Genomic DNA, 20147 nt, shown 5'->3' with positions numbered 1-20147 from the left:
GAAGTATTCACCCTTTAGATCTCCATACATCATGAGAGACAAGTTCCTGAGATTTGTAACTTCTTGTGGAATTTAATTTGTCACTGGTGAAGTATGTAATTGAAGTTGTTGTGTAAAGGTGAAGTGTGTAATTTTTGTGCCACTAATGACACCAAATAGAATTCCTGAGAGGATTGCCAGACACTTCTTTTGCCCTAATTTCACAGCATTGATTGAGGTAGAATTAGGCACACACTGCCGTTCAAAAGTTTTGGATGGGTCAGATGTTTTTAAAAGAAGTCTCTTCTGCTCACCAAGGCTGCATTTATTATTATTTGTTTACAGTAATATAAACAATAATATTGTTAAATATTATGACAATTTAAAATAACAGTTTTCTATTTTAATATATTTTAAAATGTAATTTATTCCTGTGATCAAAGCTGAATTTTCAGCATCATTACTCCAGTCTTCAGTGTCACATGATCCTTCTGAAATCATTCTAATATGTGAATTTAATGCTCAAAAGCATTCATTATTATTATTATTATCAATGTTGAAAACAGTGTACAAATATTTTTCAGGATTCTTTGATGAATAGAAAGTATTAAAAAAAACAGCATTTATTTTAAATATAATCTTTTGTAAAATTATAAATGTCTTTACTGTAACTTGATCAATTTAATTAATCCTTGATGAATAAAAGTATTGATTTCATTTTTTTTCTTTCTCCCAAAAAATAAAATAATTTGTACTGACCCCCAACTTGTATTGTTACAAAAGCTTTCTATTTCAGATAAATGCTGTTATTTTGAGCTTTCTATTCATCAAATAATCGTGAAATAAAAATTTAAATAACTGTTTTCAACATTGAGAGAAACGTTTTTGAGTATCAAATCATCATATTAGAATGATTTCTGAAGAATCATGTGACTGATGACTGGAGTAATGATGGTGAAAATTCACCTTGGATCACAGTAATAAATTACACTTTACTATGTAGTCACATAGAAAACAGCTTTTAAAAATTGTAATAATATTTCACAATATTACTGTTTTATTTTTTTATTCAAATAAAGGCAGGCTTGGCAAGCAGAAGAGACTTATTTTAAAAACATTAAAAATCTTACCGATCCAAAACTTTTGAACAGCATACAATTGCTGAAACTTTATCATGGTATATTGTCACTGTACTAAATTACATTACAAATAAATTACATTATAAATACAGGTTAAGAAGATAGACGTAAACTGACAGTGTTATCCTCTTTATAACAAGTTTAAAAACCTTTTCAAAACCCCCAAAACTTAAACTTGTAATAAACAATAAAACTGCATCAAGTAAATGTTTCAAACAGATTAAAGTGCAAAAGAACAACTATAAAGAACAATAATTAAACCAATATCTAGATCTCTTTCTTAGGCTGGCATATTTAAGCCAGATTAAAAAGTGAAAAAAATGTTAGACAATACAGTATTAAGTTTTATGTTTGGGGTTGTTTGAGAAGGACCATCACAAACAAACGTGGCTGTTTGAAATATGTAAATACTGTTTGACTTCCTTCTCCGTGTCAGGCGGATGTCAGAAACAGGAAAACTTTGTTTTCTTGGGTTACTGTGATATTTCTGTTTTCATTCAGCCCCATTATGCATTATATATTCATTGTATTTTGAAGTGCTTATGTTAACAATACTGTACTACTGAATAGTTCGTAGTTGTCTGTGTATAATTAACAGTAATAGAAGAAAGTATTTTATCATAAAACTTGCACGTCTCACCTTAATAGGTGAACCAATGTTGCAGACTTTCTCAGTGTGACTAAAGCGAAAGGCGAAACTGAAAACAGAATAAAGATTGAACAGTTGGCAACTTGGCGGAGTTGTTTACTGGCAGTATCAAAATAGCTGCATTATATAAACCGTTAAAGGAATAGTTCCCTCAAAAATGAAAAGTCTGTCATTTCTGTCACATTGTTCCGGATACATGTATTTTATATATATATTTATTTTATATATATTTACATATATTTTGAGAAAATGCTGCTGAAAAAAAAAAAAAGTCCTGCAAGTTTGGAATGACATGAGGATGAGTAAATTACAAAAAGTTTGTGTGAAATCTCCTTTTTACATTATCGGTACTGGTTAACAGGACAGGAAAGGGTTAAATCTACAAAAAGTCCCTGTTGATGGCCAGTTTGGCTAGACTGGAAACCTGTGGCTTTGTTCTGGTCAAATCTTATCAGCGAGTGGTAGGAAATTTGCAATGTTTTTGTTTGAGTGCTGTCAGGGACTCTGCTCGGCCTGCGGGTGGAAACAGCCCTCACCGCTCTGTGGCCAGTCGACATCTGTACATCCTCTCCTTTTTTAAAACTTCTTTTCACTTGTTTCTGGCAAGTTATTTTCAGCACAGCCCAGTGAAATAACAGTGAAATAACAAACACCCAGAGCTCTGTTTCCCCCCTGCAGCCAGTCTCTCTCTCACTCTCTCTTTCTCTCTCTCTCTCTCTCTCTCTCTCTCACTCTCTCTTTCTCTCTCTCTCACTCTCTCTCTCTCTCTCTCTCTCTCTCTCTCTCCCTCTCTCTCTTATTGAACTTCATTTCACAGGAACATTTAGAGTATGGTTGCAATAAATGGACAGTCTGCATCATTTCCCCCGATTGTACAAGCAATGTCTCCTACAGACAAACTTCAACATACCAGTGAGTGACTGAAGTACTCCACCCATGATCTCAAACACTTATCCGAAGAGTTTACAGGTTCATACACAGGTGTATTGTTAATTCATGAGCTCAGCCAACACACACAATCATAAGATGACTGCTGTGGTTACGCTAGTCAAACAGTGCTAAAGGGATTGTAAGGTCTTCTGTCCTGTCTGAATAACTTTAGGAGGGGGTAAAGACCCCATTGGGCAGAGCAGGGACAGACAGCGCAGACCCTTTAGAGGAGCTATGAGTGGATTGAGAAAAGTAAAGTGAATGTGGAACCGTTTTATAAAAGCAAGCTCCCCATGCAAATTGATTTGTATGGACCTATAATGCACAGCTGGATAGTTCGCCATCACAGTTCAGCTGGTTTAGTTTCTTGTATCTCAACTCAAGTTGTGATGTTACTACCTTTTAGAATTTGTGAAATGTTCCTTCAGAAATCTTTTTTTTGATGCACGTACGCATGCTCTCATTGGCTGCCAACTTTTCATGCCGAGTTCAACAGGATGCTGTGAGTGCCAGTAGTGTTATGTTTGCATTGTCTGTAGTTTTGCCCTTTGAACCAGCTCTGGTACTTCACTGTAAAGTGCAAGACAGACAGACAGACTGACTGGCTTGGCTCATTACCGCCCGCACGTACTGACCGTTCTAGAAGGGAAGCGTTTCAGACAGTGCACATTCTGTATGTCCACCCATGTTATTTACTTGAGATAATAATAAAATACACCCTCTGTTCAGTGCTTCAGTGAATGTTACGACAGCTTATGATTTCATAATACTTAAATGTTTTTTTTTTCTTTCAACTAATGTTTTTCTGACATTTAAGCAGACAAGACTACAGACTTTAAAATCAGGTGTTACTTAACGTCTCCAGTCTCATCTATCTTGAACAAAACGTGTGATGCCACAACAGTAACAATCAGTGTGGCCTCTATATCTCCTTCTGTGGGTGGGACTTTTTGTGCCGTTGCGTCTGGGAAGTAGCTGGCTCCCAGAATTCCGGAGTGGAATAAATGCTGGAAATGAGCTTTGGGGAAGTTCATAATGGAGGTTGGGTGGTGTTGATGGTTAAGTGGTCAAAGTTCAAAAGGTCGGAGATGAAACCTAAACTTACCTTTATGATGAGCCATTCAAGAAGACAATGAAGTGCCGGTTATATTTTGACTCTGAGCATATCATTTAAAAAAAAAATGTCTGCTCTGTTATGGAGGGAGTTATTGACCTTATTTTGTTATGTCTAATTTGTCTTTTACTTATCAACTTTGCAGTTTGTCATCTATTGTTGAAATAAGTAATTTTTTCTCAATGTGAGACGTTTTTTCTCAATCATGGTGGTGTACAAACAACACAAAAGTTAAAGGGTTAGTTCACCCAAAAATAAAAATGCTGGCATCAGTTACTCACCCTCATGTCATTTCAAACCCTTAAGACTTTTGTTCATCCTTTTTTTTTTATTATTATATTTTCATTTTGTTGACAATAAACAAGCCAGAATGAGAACGTGAAAACACGAATAAAGCCAACTCCCCACCTACCAATGCTCCCTCCTCTCCCACCCACCCACCCAGCAATCACGTGGTCTTTTTACAATGGGGTACATAATGGATAGATAAGTTAACAAAAACAAAGCCACAAGAATGCTAAAACATAAATGAAAAATACAAAAAACAAGAGGGATAAAGTGTTAAGGTATTCAATCCTGATCATTTGCTTTGCGCAATATACTTGGAGATCTTCTCAGCAGCTATAGTCCATATTTTTAATGTTGAGATTTGTGCCGAGTTCACCCGAGCTATGGATATTTCCAACATTATAATGTCCCGAAGTTTGAATCAATCTCTTGAATATATCCAGGGTATGTGGTGGGAGCCAGTGTTGAGCTATCAGTTTTTTTGCAAACGTTAAATCAGTCAGCCAGACCATTTTTTTGCAGTTTAGAGAAATCAAACTGAGAATCATCATTCAGTAATAATACAGACAGGATCACCGGTATAGGATATTCAATGATTTTCGATAAGGTAGCACAAACCTCATTCCAATTATTATTATTTTTTACCTTTTCACATTCCCACATCATATGGAAAAAGTATCCAAGTTGTTGGTCAGGACATTTATCACAGAAGGGACTAAAGGAGGAGTCAATACGACTTTTGTTCATCTTTGAAAAAAGGATGATGAGATTTCTGCCCCTCTACTGAATGCTAATTTTCCCAAAACTTTGATGCTTCAGAAAGTTAAAAAATACTTTGTAAACCTTTTCCAAATGAAAAGAGCGTTTTCTGAAGAGACACTTAGGCTTTTATTCACATATAAACATTGACCAACGCACATACACAGAGCACATCAAATACGGTAAACGGAAGCTCAACCTCTACTGGCTTGACACATGAGAACAAGCCTAATTGGTTCTCGCATGTCAAGCACGTTTTAGCTTCCTTGGATTAAACCACTCGATTCATATGGATAATATTTACGATGTCTTTTTGAAGTATCAGATTTGTGGCGGAATTGACTTTCAATGGGGGGACAGAAATCTCTCAGGTTTCATTAAAATATCTTAATTTGTGTTTCAAAGATGAACTAAAGTCTTGTGGGTTGTGTTTGGAACAACATGAAGGTGAATTATTGATTACAGAATAAAAAAAATTGTGTGAACTAACCCTTTGAATAAAGTTCCAATGTGGTCCAATCCAAACAATGCAACAGCGATGTGGACACTCTTGTTTCAGATTTAAGTTGAGTTCATGGGAAAACGAGTGGCACACTGTGATGTCCTGTGTGTGGGAATGCTTACTAAAAGCATTTTAACTAATTATGTATGAAGATCTGCACACATCAAAATATACTGTACGCCAAAAAGCTCACATCAGTTTATTATACAGAGGCCACAAATAGACTAAAGTGCAATGTGCAGCTAAATGTTTTTGGGTTCAACCCTTCATTAGTGCCTCATTCACAAAAAAACTATTAAGAATTCATTCTTCATGCCTAGAGAACATCTAAGGTCAAAAATCCATTTACATTGTCCCTGTAGAAGTCTTCGTTCCATATTCCCACCTCTACGAGACTCTGTTATTTACTCTATAGCTACAAAGTTCAATTCAGAGACTGAGTGCGACATTTCACTAAAGTGACGAGCAATGGGACATTTCTGGTCTTTTTTTCTTATTGCACTTGTTCAATAATACGTGTCCTAATTTGTCTATTTGTCTTGCCCACATATAGTTTTTCGCACAAACAAGACAACAAATAGATTGCATTAGTAGAAGTGCATGTAACGTATATTTTTTTACATGCCAGCCGTTTTTGGATCTACGCACCTAAAGCCTTTTTTTCATTAACTTCTCCTGGACGAGTATTTGGCGCTCTGCGATTTCTTTTTTTCTAACTACCGGTATGTGCGCACATGCACAAATCGTTGTGCATCCTATTGCACATTTCTTGAGTGTGTGTAAAAACGTGTTAAAAAAAATGTGCACACATTCACATGTGCATGTTGTATAATCCCTAGCATGTTAGAGCACATTGGGACCGGAGGTAAGCCGGATAAACAAAAGAGTAGTAATTGAAAGCAGAGTTGAGCTAATGCATGTAACACACATACAACCAAATCTGATCTCTATCCAGTTTATACACCAGACACCCCACCAACACAATGCAGACTGTGTTTTTCGAATGAGCAAGGCAACATGCCTGACTGTCTTTTTGGCCAGTCCCTAGAGTTTCCATTTCAAAATCATAATGAATCGCTAATTGAAGCATATTCATGATAGGGGAAACTTTAACTGCTTTTGGCTTGCCTTTTTGATCTAATGGATCAGGACACTGACAGCATAGCTATCCAACATTGAAAAGAGTTTATGTATATGTGTGTGTGTGTTTGGAAGAAAGTGGAAGTATGACTAAACCTTCCCAAATTTACTCAAGTATATGCTATATTTGTTTCATTGAAGGAAACCTTGATCTCATTAAAAGGTCATTAGTGAAACTGATTAGCAGATCTCTGTCCTAGCTTGAGAAATGCTGGCTTGCAGCAAACACATAATGCTATTTTGATTGATGGCTAAATTTCTGTAATTAATAATTAATTAAAAGGGGATAGTTTTCCCAAAAATGTATATTCTGGCATCTTCTGTACAACATAGTCAAAGAAGATATTTTGAAGAATGTTTAAACTGTTTTTGTTTATAAGAAAGTCAATGTGGTCCTAAACAACTCTGGACCCTCATGAGTTTGATTGCATGATGGAAAACATGCATTTTTCTAAATATCTTCATTTGCATTCTGTTGGTTTGGAATGCCATGCGAATCTTAATTTTCGGGAGAACTGTCCCTTTAAGGAAATTCATGGTGCAGCAAAACCTTCATGCTCACAATATTTATTTTAAAGTCTTTTAAAACAGATGAATTAATAAAAAATAATGATGTGCATGGATACATTGTTTATAATATACTGCAGAATTCCATAAAAAAATATAAGAATTGTCCATTTTGATTTCATGCTAACTTTTAAGTACTTTTTTATCATCTCTAATCCAGTACTTCACTGAATACGGCCCAGATTATTCCCTGGAGATCAGCCCGAGCTGCCGACCCGACCGCAACGAGAGCCAGCATCTGGAGCGGGTCATCAGCACCATCAAAGGTAATTGCCATGACAACAACCAGAACCTCACCATACACAACACTGGACCCGAATATCACCCTTTCTCCACACTTAATCCAATACCATTTCCACAGATGGAATTACTTTTGTCCATTTCAAAGCTGGTTAAAATAGTCAAAGTAATGGTTTAGAAAACCATTGATGATAGGTATGATGGTGGTGTGTCAGTCATTCATTCATTCATTCATTCATCCAGCTGTCTCTCTAGCCTCTTCAAGAACTTTGCGTCCCACCCCCCACGAGTGACCAGGGAGACCTTTAAACAAACCACAGTTGTCCCCTGTGACTGGCTCTCCTCAGCTGTAGAAAAGAGAAACATGTTTGTTTGATGTTCCCAGTCATCAGTAAACAAATAAGCAAAGCATTCTTAGGGACTTGAAGCTGAAGTCTCAGGAGAGAGGCTGGGATGAGAATGAGAACAGACTAAACTAGGAACATTTGCACACATGTACGTGCAGGACTCCCAGACACGCACTTATCCAAACTTTTACGAGATGTTCCTCGACAAAGTGTCTGGTTAATCCCTTTGGTCACACATGGTTTTGTTTTAATGTTCTTCCTATAAGTACAAGTTATCACTTAGTGTATTTTTATTGTGCAATTGTGCTGAACTCTGTGTGTGTGCGCGTGTGCAAGCATTCGTGTTTGTGTTTATCTGAGGTTTCAGCAAACTCTTGCCTTTTCACCTTCTTCAGGGACAAAAGTCTTAAAGACTCAAAACATGTTTCAAAGCTATGTTGAGAGAACATTTCAAATGCCCCTTGGATGCAATAAAATATTTTTTTTTCCTCTTGAGCTCATTCAAACATCTGTCTGAATGGGCAAAAATCTGGCAGTGAAAAAAGGAAAAGCTGTGTTCAGATTTTTAACACATTGGCATTGTTTGTGAATAAAGAAATGTAATTTAGAGAAGCCAAAAAGGACAAAAGAAGATATTTTGACTATTGTTTCAACTGTTTTTGGCCATGCAGTGAAAGCCAAAGGGGTCCAAGACAACATTGGACCCACTGGATTTCATAGTATGGACAATCTTCTTTTGTGTTCATGGGTAAACGATGATAGAAAGTTAATTTTTGATGAACTATCCTTTTAAAGGAATAAGTGTCCCTCTCATGTTTATGAGAGTGACGGTTTGTGTTCTTATCACCTCACTCCTTATGGGATGAAGTTGACCTGTTTAACCACCCTTGACTTGTGTTCAACCCATGGGTTTTAATGTGTCAGTACTCCTAGTCACATCTGCTCCACCTTAGCCTCAGTCTATGTGGTGTTTCAACTATGATTAAACATTTCTTATTGATCTTATCGCTCCGGCCCCTGCTCTGGCTAACGTCTTCTCCACTTTACTCTTCTTGACAAAAGGCATCAGATCTTTGCTGCTGACCTAAAGGTCCCTCAGAGGTCACCACCACCTCACCGTAAGAGAAGCAAGTACAGTCTGACACCTTCAGTTCAGCTTAGTTAGAATCACATGGTTAGAATCCCATTTGTTTCTTTACACATTAGCCCCCTTTCACAAATACAGTTTTTACTGGAAAATTACCATTTAGAGATCATGTGTGAACAGGACATTTTCAAAAATACAGATGAATCAGTTCTATAAATTTTCCAGGATAAAAAGTTAAATGAATGGTATGATGCTATGTATGAGGAAAGAACAGGATTATCGGTACAAGCTCTGTTGGAGCCGTTTACAGTAAGCTCCGCTGCTTTTAATTATTTTTCTGTGTAAACATGCACTGAACGGACTTCTGACCATTGACCATCTTGCGCAGAAGACCCTGCCTTATTTTCCATTCATCAGCGATGCAGGTCTGCTGTTATTTTTTTCGTCCTGTAGCCTATAACAACTGTATTTTAACTACTATATTTTGCATCTTGGTTTTTTTAAGAGCAAATCTGCGTTCTGTTTGATCATGAATCAGCTGAAAACATGGACAGTGAACACTAACCATTGCTCACGGGCAATATCCAGTCAATTAAATATGAATGCGCGTGATTGGGAGAAAAAGTTCCCCACGCAGATTTCACTGGTGTAAAAGCTGGTCTCCCGAATTTGCCGCATTCAAACCAAGCAGCTTTCTGTTGGTCAAAGTGACTTCTGTATAAGCTGTGCTTCATGCATCGGTACACTATTGACAATAGAAAGTGGACCTTTTTTCCGATGACATTTTACTGAAATGTCACTGACCAAACATTAAAGTGTGAAAGAGATTTAAAAGCTATGGCACAGGGGAATATTGTCTATGTCAACTCAGACTTCAGTCTAAATAAATAATTGATATCAGTTTTCAGAAGATGTATTCATAAGAAAGCATCACTTGTACTCCTTTTACTTCACCATTGTTTATTTATGTTTGCAATATGACTGTTCGGTCTATTTCTTAAACAGTATGGGACAAACTTATTTTCTGCGCCCATGCGGTATGTGTAGCATGTGCTAAGTGTTTGCTCTGTCCCGCAGCTCTAATTAAAAAGGGCTTAAGGCGCGGACTGCTCAACTTCCATTTTAAGGTTTCCACCCATCTCTTAAGACCGCTCGATGCCAAGCTATCACACATGAGCACAGATTCCAGATCAGTCTGACTTTTATGATCTTCCGCTTACAGAGGGTCACTCGAGAGCGAAATATCGTACTGAGGTCAGCTTTCGAGATGACCTTAATGGAGCTACGTTAAGTGTCCTGTGCTGCACGCAATGCATCACATCCTCAGTTTTATGAGAACTGACAAACTCCTCTACTTAGATTCTGTATGGTTTCTTTAGGTTAACCAATGTGTTTATATAGGCATATTTGACTTTTCAGTGCCATCTGTTCTGCCATGTTGAAACAGGATTTACGTGTGGTGTGTGAAATGCGCTATGCAAAACCTCTAACTATGTCTATGATATAATTGTTTTGGGGTGTTTTTAGTTTAAAATGCATTTTTATGGAGTCATTTTACGTGTACATGGAAAATCTTATGTAAGATACCCAGAGTAGATTCCTGCAATTGAATGATTACAAAGACAAGCATCTACGCTGCAAGAGTTCAAAAGTTTGGGGTCAGTAAGATTTGTTTAAAAGAAATTAATTCTTTAATTCAGCTAGGATACATTAAATTCTTTAAAAGTGACAGATTTTTTCATTGTTCTATTTTTTTCCAATCGGTTTCAAATAAATGTTGTTCTTTAAGAATCCTGTAAAAAAATCAGTTTCCACCAAAATTTTAAGCAGCACAAGATTTGTCAACATCAATAATAATAAGAAATGTTTATTGAGCAGCCAATCAGAATATTAGAATGATTTCTGAAGGATCATGTGACACTGAAGACTGAAGGAATGATGCTGAAAATTCAGCTTTGCCAGCATAGGAATAAGTTACATTTTAAAATGTATTAAAATTCAATGACGCTTAGATGTGCCAGGTAACTGTGGTCTTATACTTGGTATGTGAATGGGAGTAGGCTGGCATTATTGGCTGGCATGCCAGTTTTTTTGTGGTAATTGTTGTTGTTAAAGCTACGCTGTGTAATTTTTTAAGTTAATTCTTAGCAAAAATAATTTTTGTTCTTTCAAAATTATATGTGCTCATTCGTGTGTAATTACTTCGACCAACTAATAAAGTATTCTCGTAAGCGTAGAATCTGCCATTCAGAATACATACGAGCGAGTCGCTCGGATGGCGGCAGCACTGTTGCGCATCCATCTTGAAAGTACATTAGCCAAAGAGGGACATACGTTGAAATTCAAGCTTTGCCTTTCGCGCTTTTACACTCAGTGGCACCGGGACGAATGTGAGGGGGAGTTTACTCGCGACTGCCGGCAGATAATACCATAGATATACATAATAAAGGCTAGGAGTCTCTAACGTCATCACCCAGTGGCTATCTTGTTACAGGCAAGCTTGATGTACCTGATGTAAGGTGAGTGATCTGCACGAACACAAATACTCTTATCTCGCTGAAATCTTGACGGATTTACAAACGGTTTGGTTTCTTACAAACGTTATTAACGTGGCTATAATTCTGGATGCTTGAACATGTTGAAATATATAATATTAGAATTATTCATAAGTATGTAGTGCCATAACTACATCTCTGACTTTTATAACAAACCAACCCGTTTGAAAATCGGTAGAAAATTGAGCAAGTTATGGTTATTTAAAAAGTACATGCACCATTAAAACACAATGTTACGAGTGAGTGAGCTGACTGTGACAAGATGGCCGCCAGGTGCGGACGTCGACCTCCATGTAAGCATTGCAGCACAGACGAGACATCTGCCTTTATTATGTATATCTATGGATAATTAACTAAGTAGGAATTAAAACCCCCTCGGAATGGGAGGGGCTAGAAAGTAATATTCAGTTGGTAGTCATAATCATAAAGTCATGGGAGTAAATCCTACACAGTGTAGCTTTAATTAGATAGTCAGGTTAGTGGAGCACATTGGTCAATTGAAGTCAAACGGTTGGGATTATATTAGGAGGAAGTAATTGTTTGTGATGAGGTTTTATTAGGCACTAAATTACACCACAAGTGCAGGGTTTTCTAAAGTCTCCCCTGTCGGTTTTCAACAAGCTCGCACACCCCCATGTTCCTCAGCTTTCAAATGAGTAGCTCACATCAATTAAACCGTTTAATTAGCCATTTTCTGTTGTGCTCTCTGGTTGTTTACAGTCTTATGTCACGTAAGCATTGCGTTTATGAGGGAAAGGAAATTGTGCGGATGAGGGGAAATGAGCGAGTGCCAACCTGTGTGAGTGAGGAGAGGTACCTGAGGTCTCGGTGTCTGACCTTCCCAAACGCGCACTGTTCTTATAATACGCGCAACTATTTCTCTGTGAAGAACTGTGATTGATTAACGCAGGTAATAAATAGAGAGGCTTGCAGTTGTTACACATTACCAGAGTTTCCAAGCACATCTGGGTAACATTTACGACACTCAGCCTTGCGTTATAAAACGCTGAGAGAAAAAGGAGCAAAAATGTGTAAACACCATACATGGTTGTTCTGATGAGCAAATACTGCAGAGTTTATCCATCTCAGCTTGAAGGCCATATAATTTTAAACAGTGGGTGTTAATAGAGACCGTACGGTTTGTGCACATTGTAGCCAACTACAAACAAACTGGACATTTTTGTTGATTCCATCCCTGAAAACAATCAATATTTGAAAAGAACATGCACATGTAGGCCTGAAAGATGTAGACGGGCTGTCGTCGGACAGCTGCTAAATGCTGAATGTACATGCGTTCATAAACATTTACGGTTTCCTTAATGTGAAACCGCTCGAGTTTTAGGATAGGAAAAGCTTGCTCATTTCAAATCAGACAATTAGTTCCAAGGGCCTCGGAACCACAACCTTCAAAGTCAAAGGAACACGTTGAGCATAAAAATAGTGTTAAAAAAAAGTCTCTGTAAATGTATGGCTTCCGATTAAATCTCTCAAAATTAAGAAATTATATATTTTTTAATGCAGTTTTGAATGAGCCACAACATTTCATGACAAATTGTGGCCTTAGCATTTCTTGAATACTTCTCTGCTTCAACAGTTAATGCAAAGGATGTGATTTTATAAAAAATTGTGAGATTAAATTACATTTTTGTCTTGATTGTTAAAGCTTGCCTTGTAAAGTATGGATTCCTATTGATTTCTTTTTAAAACCGGGATTTCCTTTAGTGCCTTAAATTCAAATTCATTAGCAAGGCATAATGTTATCAAAACACCAGCTGGTGAGAACAAAAAGGGACGTCCTGTTTCAGCTCAACTGTACAGTGTTTGTGTGAATGGAAGGCACAATTCCAATGCAAATTGCGGTTTGTAAATCCATGTAAATTGATTTAGATTGAAAAAAATATTTGAATAACTTGTGCTTCCTCAGAGACGTCATAGGAAATCCTGTTTTTTCCTGATTGGCAACCTCTCTGCTTTGTTATGATTCATGTCATTGTGCCATTTGGTTCTTTGTACAGACGTTCTGGTGGACTTTTAGATATATAGGTTTGACACTGATTTTATCTGTAAATCTTTTGAGTTCATTACACCACATGTCTCCATCACTGCATTAACATTTCTCAATAGGTTTTCTGAAATTCATTTTGACCCATTTTTTTTTATTTGTCTTTACCCCTCTCTATCTCCTCCCCTGCTTGTTTACAGGGAATCTGAAGAATGTAGTTTAGGAGTGGGCTCCCAGCTCATGTTTCCAAATCAGGCCCTGCTCCTCTAATGAAGACAGTATGTCGGAGCCATCGCCAGAAGGGAGCTTGGAAAACATTACTTGAATGTTTCCAGGGAAAATTTTTTTTAAATGCAGAGATGGACCAGTGTTGCCACATTTGAACGGTTTTAGTCAATGTTGGATCTGGGGAAAATGTGTGTATTTTTTACAAAAATCCAAAGCCATTTTCAGATTAAACAAAGCATGAATGCAACGCATTACATTGTGAGTGCGATATGTAAAAAAATAACATTTTTTTTTTTTTTTTTTTTTTTTTTTTTTTTTTACTATGTGGGATCATTTGTAAATGAGAAATAATAAAATGCAAAAAAACTAAAAATCTGATGATGGTGTCTTGTCAAAGATGCATCCCAAAAATATGTCTAACCAGACGGAATGGACATGGCATGTCACTCTTTATGGTTTGGCTACATCCTCCTTAATGAAACCATCCTATAACTTAACTGCAATATCTTGTCCAGTTATGGATTGGATAAGTCAACTTTAATGGGCAGACTGACCAAATTACAAGTTACGTTGGCTTCATTCATTCATGTTTTATTTTGCTTATACGCTTTTACCACGTTTATTTTCTTCTGTTTTATGTGTGAGCAAAAATGTAAAATGTTTTCAAGCTGTCTATCAACTTTTGATTTTTATATAAATGATTTTTTTTTTCAGTTATATATTAAAATACAAAAAAGTAATTGTGTTGGGTTTTTCTTCATGTTTTTCTTCCAGTGAGTGTTGTCCTTGTGTTTTTTGTGGGGCTGCCACATGTGGAAGTCCTGCTCTTTTCAGTATGATCTTTATAGATTCTTGGTTGCAGAGTTTTCTCTGAATGGCACACCAAGTGTGATTCATTAAGTCTTTTATTAGCTTTGAGAGATGGGGCTTATTGCATTTTAGTCCAATAAACGGATCCATGCTACCAAAAGAGTGCTGTAAAACTCGCAGAATTAGGTGGAGAGACGGGACTGATTTTCAACGGCTCACCCTATTAAAACCCTAATGTGTGTAGAACCAAACAGTCTACTCAGTGATTCATGACTATTCATTTTTCCTCTGCACTTTCTTAAGCATATTGCTTTTGAAAAACTAAACGGGATTATGTACAATTCTTTTGTTTGCAGCAAAAGACGTGACGTGAAAAAACGTGACACCCTTATATCCTGTTGAATTATTTTTGATAGTTTAAAATTGCATATTGAGTACTTGCAGCTGTTTTTTGTTCTAATTTTTTTGGTCAATGACATGATACTAATTTTATTCATTTATTTTTTTAGGTTATTCAAATCCATAAAAGAAAAAGCAATACATAGCCTACACACAATGACCGGATATTAAACAAATTATGAATGCTTTCAATTTCTGAAACCTAATTAACAAAATTCAAGTCTTATTAAAAGTAGAAAATTATTACTTATGAATTAACCAGTTTTGTTTAAAATATTAATATCTGAAATGGCCTACTACATAAATGTGTCATGCACTCAACATTTTATTTTTTACGTCTCAGTCACCTTATGTCATTGACCCCTGTAAACTGCCTGAAATAAGGTTAGCATATAGGCTATTTACATGCCTGGACTGGTTGACGTTCATACTGACACCTGCTCGTCTAGTTTTATGTTTGACATCACAACGAATTTTATGCAAAGTGTTCATCTGTCGACGTTGTCAACCGTTCACTCAGTCTGATCTTCTATTCACCCCATTAAGCACAAGCAGATTCTGTCAGTACTGGACTGAAATGGAGTATTTGAGGAGTGTGGCCCATTACTCTATACAAAAGTGGCCTTTATGACATTAGTTCTTGAGTTGTGGCAAACAAAGGGAATGTCAAAACCGTTTGTCTTCATTTGCATAACGTTTCCCATAGGAGAAGAGCACATCCCTGCTCCTTTACCCGCCACTTCCCTCCTAATCTACATGTGAAGTGTCTTCATGAATGACGACAGATGCGGTCTTTAAACCCGTTAAAACTGAAAAGAAAGCAGCCGTTTGGCGTCTGCTCTCGTCAATATTGAGATGAGCAGCTCAAGTTTTTCTGATTCTGTGAAGATTTCTCATTTTGCCCTTTAACTTATAGGCCTAGGTTTTGCAGCTGTATTTTGCTAGGGGGAATTATTAAAAAATAACTTTACTTTGAAGAAGAAGAAAAAAATATTTATGGTTTTATTTTCATATTTTTTTTAGAATACCTGTACGAGTCGGGGTTAATTGTCTTAGCGATGTTGTTCTATTACTGCCTGTCTTGTGTCTATGATAATTATTAAGTGAGCTATTATGGGCAACAGTGTTTGCGAATAGTGAGTGAGCATCTGTCTGCCCTGCCCACGCACTTTAGCAGGGTGAAAAGAAAACATGGAGAACATTCCAGTCCGGCACACAGAGCCCATATTAATCGACATCTTAAAGTTAAATGATAGTCGGGAGGGACTTCGATGCCATGTGTGCAACACATAAAATCACTATGTTGATACAAATAAACAGGCTTGTCGTCTTCAAAGTCACGGACTACAACATAGGCTACTTTTATGGTGCCAGTAGCCTACAGTGAAGAAAAGCAGAAAAATATTTTCGAACAACACGAGGGTGAGTTAATGGGGACAGAATATACATTTTGTACTAATTTAAACCTTCAAATGCTGTAATTTGAAATGATCGGTTTATACTTGACCCTTAATTCGTCGTCTTTTTTCAGTCCGGTTCCGCAGTTGCTCCATCCCATGTTTGTTAGCGGACTCGGGTCCCTCTTGAGAGCGTCGAGTGTGTGTATTTAGGCTAATGCCTTTGATTCAGTAACAGTTCATTGAGGGTGCTCTCCTCCTCTACAGCAGGACTGGAAACAATTCTCTAACTTCACGTCCAGCGTCGACCTCGCAACTGTTTGGCAACTGCAACCTGCCAAATACAGCAGTGACTTATTTCAACAGCTTTGTTTTCATGCAGTACCATTTTAATGCATATAGTCATTATTAAAAATAATTTTAAAAGAAGTTGGTGTTTCGTCAAACTGGATTCGCAACACGAAGGCAAGTTGACAATTACTCGTATAAAGGTAAGTTATTATTTAAAAAATAGTAAATTAAGAATTTAGTTATTTATTTTTACATCTCAATTCTGCAAATTGGACTTATTCCAATAGCCTATGTTAAATAACTTTTAAATTAGCTTATATCCCATGTTTAAATGACGCACGGAGACAAGTTAATAATTATTCTGAAAGATTTTGATAAAAGTAGCTTTCATAATTTTTGTTTATAATATTATCTAAATTTTCCACACGTTAATGAATATTAAAAATTGATATTGATGACGCAACACATTCTATCGCACTGTTTTCGGTCTAAGCCAGTAAGTGGCATGCTGTTAAAATCAGTTGAACATATTTTACCAACTAATGTTGTAATCTTGTTTTGACTGTTTAACTGACACCAACCCACAACATCTCATTGGCTAGTGATAGAGTTATCTGTAGTTCACCAGACAGATTGTGACCTGAATGATGCTGTGGAAAATGGTTCTATTTGTATGACAACTTTTAAATCATGTATTCTTAAATGCAACTAGATCAACTCTTTAATGAGGCTTTTTCACAGGATGCACTGAACATTTCACCAGTCAAATATTGAAGTTAGGCTTTGCATATAACCGCAAAGTTCGCTTTTAGATTTGTCTTGATCTAATTAAGTTGTAGGCTTCATCGTGTTGTATGTGACTGCTTCCAGGCCATGAATAATGAATACAATGAGCTAAACACAAAGATCTGGAGATGAATGCCCTACAGCTGTCAATGTCTGGAAGAGGCGCTGAGATGAGCCTGTGTGTTGCTCATTGCTGGAGGTCCATTGCAGCTGCATGCCAGCTTTCAGCAATTATGCCTTCCCTCAAAGGAATGGCTTAAAGTGGGGATTGAGAAGAGCGGAGCAGCACATATGATTAAGTGCCTCATTACTTGTCCTCCGTGTGTAAGAGCACATGTGAGACGCGTGAGGATATGGAGTCACAGGGCGCTGTCACGTACTCCATAATTAACCCCACATATGAGCGGATTATGAATGGCTCATCTCTACAAATGGTCTTGGAAAGTCATATGACTTGCTGCCCTTCTGAGCTATTGATAAACTCTTGCCTTGTGATCTCAGTTAATGGCATAGTTAAACTAAAAATCATTATTGTACTGGATTTTTATAATTATTGTACCCTTAGTCTGAACTTTTTATTTTTTTGTCAACCGAACCCCTTAGACATAAAACTTTAAGTACCTTTATTAGCTTTTCATCAACTCACAAACTCCCTGCAGTTCCCTCATGAACAACCCCAGTTTTTCTCTGGAACCATTTTCAAAGCGTATGATGCCTAATATTTTAAAATCTGTGTAGTGTATTCCAGCAGTCGTTCCAAAACCTGTATAACTAACTTTCTACTGTGGAACACAAAATATCTTTTTTCTAGACTTTCATGTTGTCGTCATCTTTTCCTTCAGGTGTGTCCTCTAAAGAGCCTGCTGTGTTCTCACCATGAAAGACCGTGACTCTCTTTCCCTCCTGCACTACTCTGGTTCAGGCAAGACGAGCCCTCAGTTCGCTTCCGCTGCTCTCCATCCCAGCTCCCCTGTGTTGGGAAAACCCCAGCCTTTCTGCCTGCAGTCCGGCCAGCATCTCATAGCCTCCATGCAGCTCCAGAAACTCAACAGCCACTATCAGAATCTGTCCTCTGCAGCTACAACCGGAGCCGGCCGGGGGTACGGAGCCACCATGCTGGGCACAGGACAGATTGCCACCCCTGGTGCGGCACAGGCACCCGGGATCATTGATTCTGATCCGGTCGATGAGGAAGTTCTGATGTCGCTAGTGGTGGAGCTGGGTTTGGACCGTGCCAATGAGCTTCCAGAGCTATGGCTGGGTCAGAATGAGTTCGACTTCATCGCGGATGTGCCGGCTGGCTGCTGACCCTCTCGGGTGCTACCAAATCTCCTGCGTCTTTCAAATCAAAGCATCAAATGAATGGTAATTAAATGTGCCTATAAAAACTGTCAGATCTGAACTGTCAAGAGCTGTTATTTACAGTTTTGGAGGGCAGACTGATGTCGGTTTTGTTTCGAGACTTCTGTTCGTGAGACTCTATGTAGACTTTTCTGTGGAGGAAGAATCTCAGACATTTTCAAAAGTCAGAGGACTAAGCTCGCATACCAAAACGGCCATCCTTAAGATGTTTTCCGCTGCCTTAGGGACGTCTATATTTCCAAAGCTCATTCACACCCTTATAAATCCCACATCATGATATGTGGAATGGATTTGAATAGTCACCTCAATGTGAGGTTGGAGGAGGAAGAGATCTACAGCAAATATGGTTTGTAGAGAACAAAGGCTACTCTTGCCTGCTGTCTATTTTCCTAACTTGGTCCGACCCTAAACTGTGGGATGGTATTACATGTGTGTAATGGAAGGTGAATGTGAAACTGGTGCGCTCAGCTGAGCCCCTCCATCATTCGTGAGATTCCCTCGAGAAGCCATGTCATCGCAAGCCTCGCTGGTCACAGAGGAACTCGACCTGGCCGAAGGTTTTCCATGGTTAAATATATTAATGAGACGTGTCTGTTTACCCCACAAGTCAGCCTGCATGGTCTGATAGCCTTAATTTTATATTTTTGTCTAGAGATCATTGATTCATGCACTTATCAATGTTCATCCAAAAAAAATTACTGCCTACTTTTTTCTTTCTCTCAATTGACATGAGTTCTGTTCTGTTCTTTTTTTTTTATTGTATTGTAGGCTGATTGAATATAAGTTAATTGTAATGTAGATCTATGCAGGCCTTGTCCAAAATCCACTAATATGTTAGACATTGTGCATGCTTAAAATGCATTTGATTACCAATTGAAGAGAACTTTCTGTCAGATATTTTCTGTCATTTTACTTTACTGTTTTTGAAATTTGTGACTTACTGAAACTTAATCAAAGATTTTTCGTTTAGCACTTTTCTTTCATCCATTTATTTTTCTACATAAGAGTTATTACCACATTATATTTAAAAGTGTGTACTTTTTCTGGGGGGGTTTTCTGAATGTGAAAAAATAAAGTAAAAAAGCACATCACCTTGTTTTTCTTTCCCATAAAAAAACAACACTTTTCTGAATTCCACATGTAACAAGCAAAACACTTGCACTGCTTAATGATTTAAGAACAATAGCTAGGTATTTAATATGAGAATTTTTTAAAATGCAAATTGGTAACAACTTAGATGGAATATAAACCTGTTTATAAAACTGACATGAACCGAGCAGTCTCAGCTAGATCCCGAGCTAGGCGGTGAAGAAGAAGACTAACTGGTGAGTACTGGCATCTAGTGGCCAGCGCAATAAATAAAATAAAAAAACTCCATAACCTGCGTCTGTAGCACATTACTCATGAAGAAATGCATAAAACCAAGGGATTAATTTAATTTATTGAGCAGCATTTATAAAGCAAAAGGACAACGACAAATAAAATATAAACATTAATGAACGAGGAGAAGACCCTATTCAAGACCCTATAGTGCACAGAAAGGTTAAGGTATTCAAGCCATTGTTTAGTGATCAGT

The 20147-nt window shown here is 37.4% G+C and overlaps 1 protein-coding gene across 4 annotated transcripts in view; it reads left to right on the top strand.

The window, feature by feature from the left end:
• Positions 1–19636, top strand: part of hdac8 (histone deacetylase 8) — a 38187-nt gene extending 18551 nt beyond the window's left edge. For 2 of the 4 annotated variants that reach the window (XM_079594499.1, XM_079594501.1), the window contains exons 10-11: positions 7228–7333; positions 13499–14249. In XM_079594499.1, the coding sequence (XP_079450625.1) occupies positions 7228–7333; positions 13499–13521 (129 nt within the window). In that variant the 3' untranslated portion in view covers positions 13522–14249. Of the gene's footprint in view, positions 1–7227; positions 7334–13498; positions 14250–18051 lie in introns of those variants that run through there. The other 2 variants (XM_079594498.1, XM_079594500.1) reach the window with 2 other exon arrangements.
• Positions 19637–20147: the final 511 nt, after the last annotated feature.

Source organism: Phoxinus phoxinus, assembly GCF_949152265.1.
Source record: "Phoxinus phoxinus genome assembly, chromosome: 2".
NCBI lineage: Eukaryota > Metazoa > Chordata > Actinopteri > Cypriniformes > Leuciscidae > Phoxinus > Phoxinus phoxinus.
This window is presented reverse-complemented; position numbering and strand designations above follow the sequence as displayed.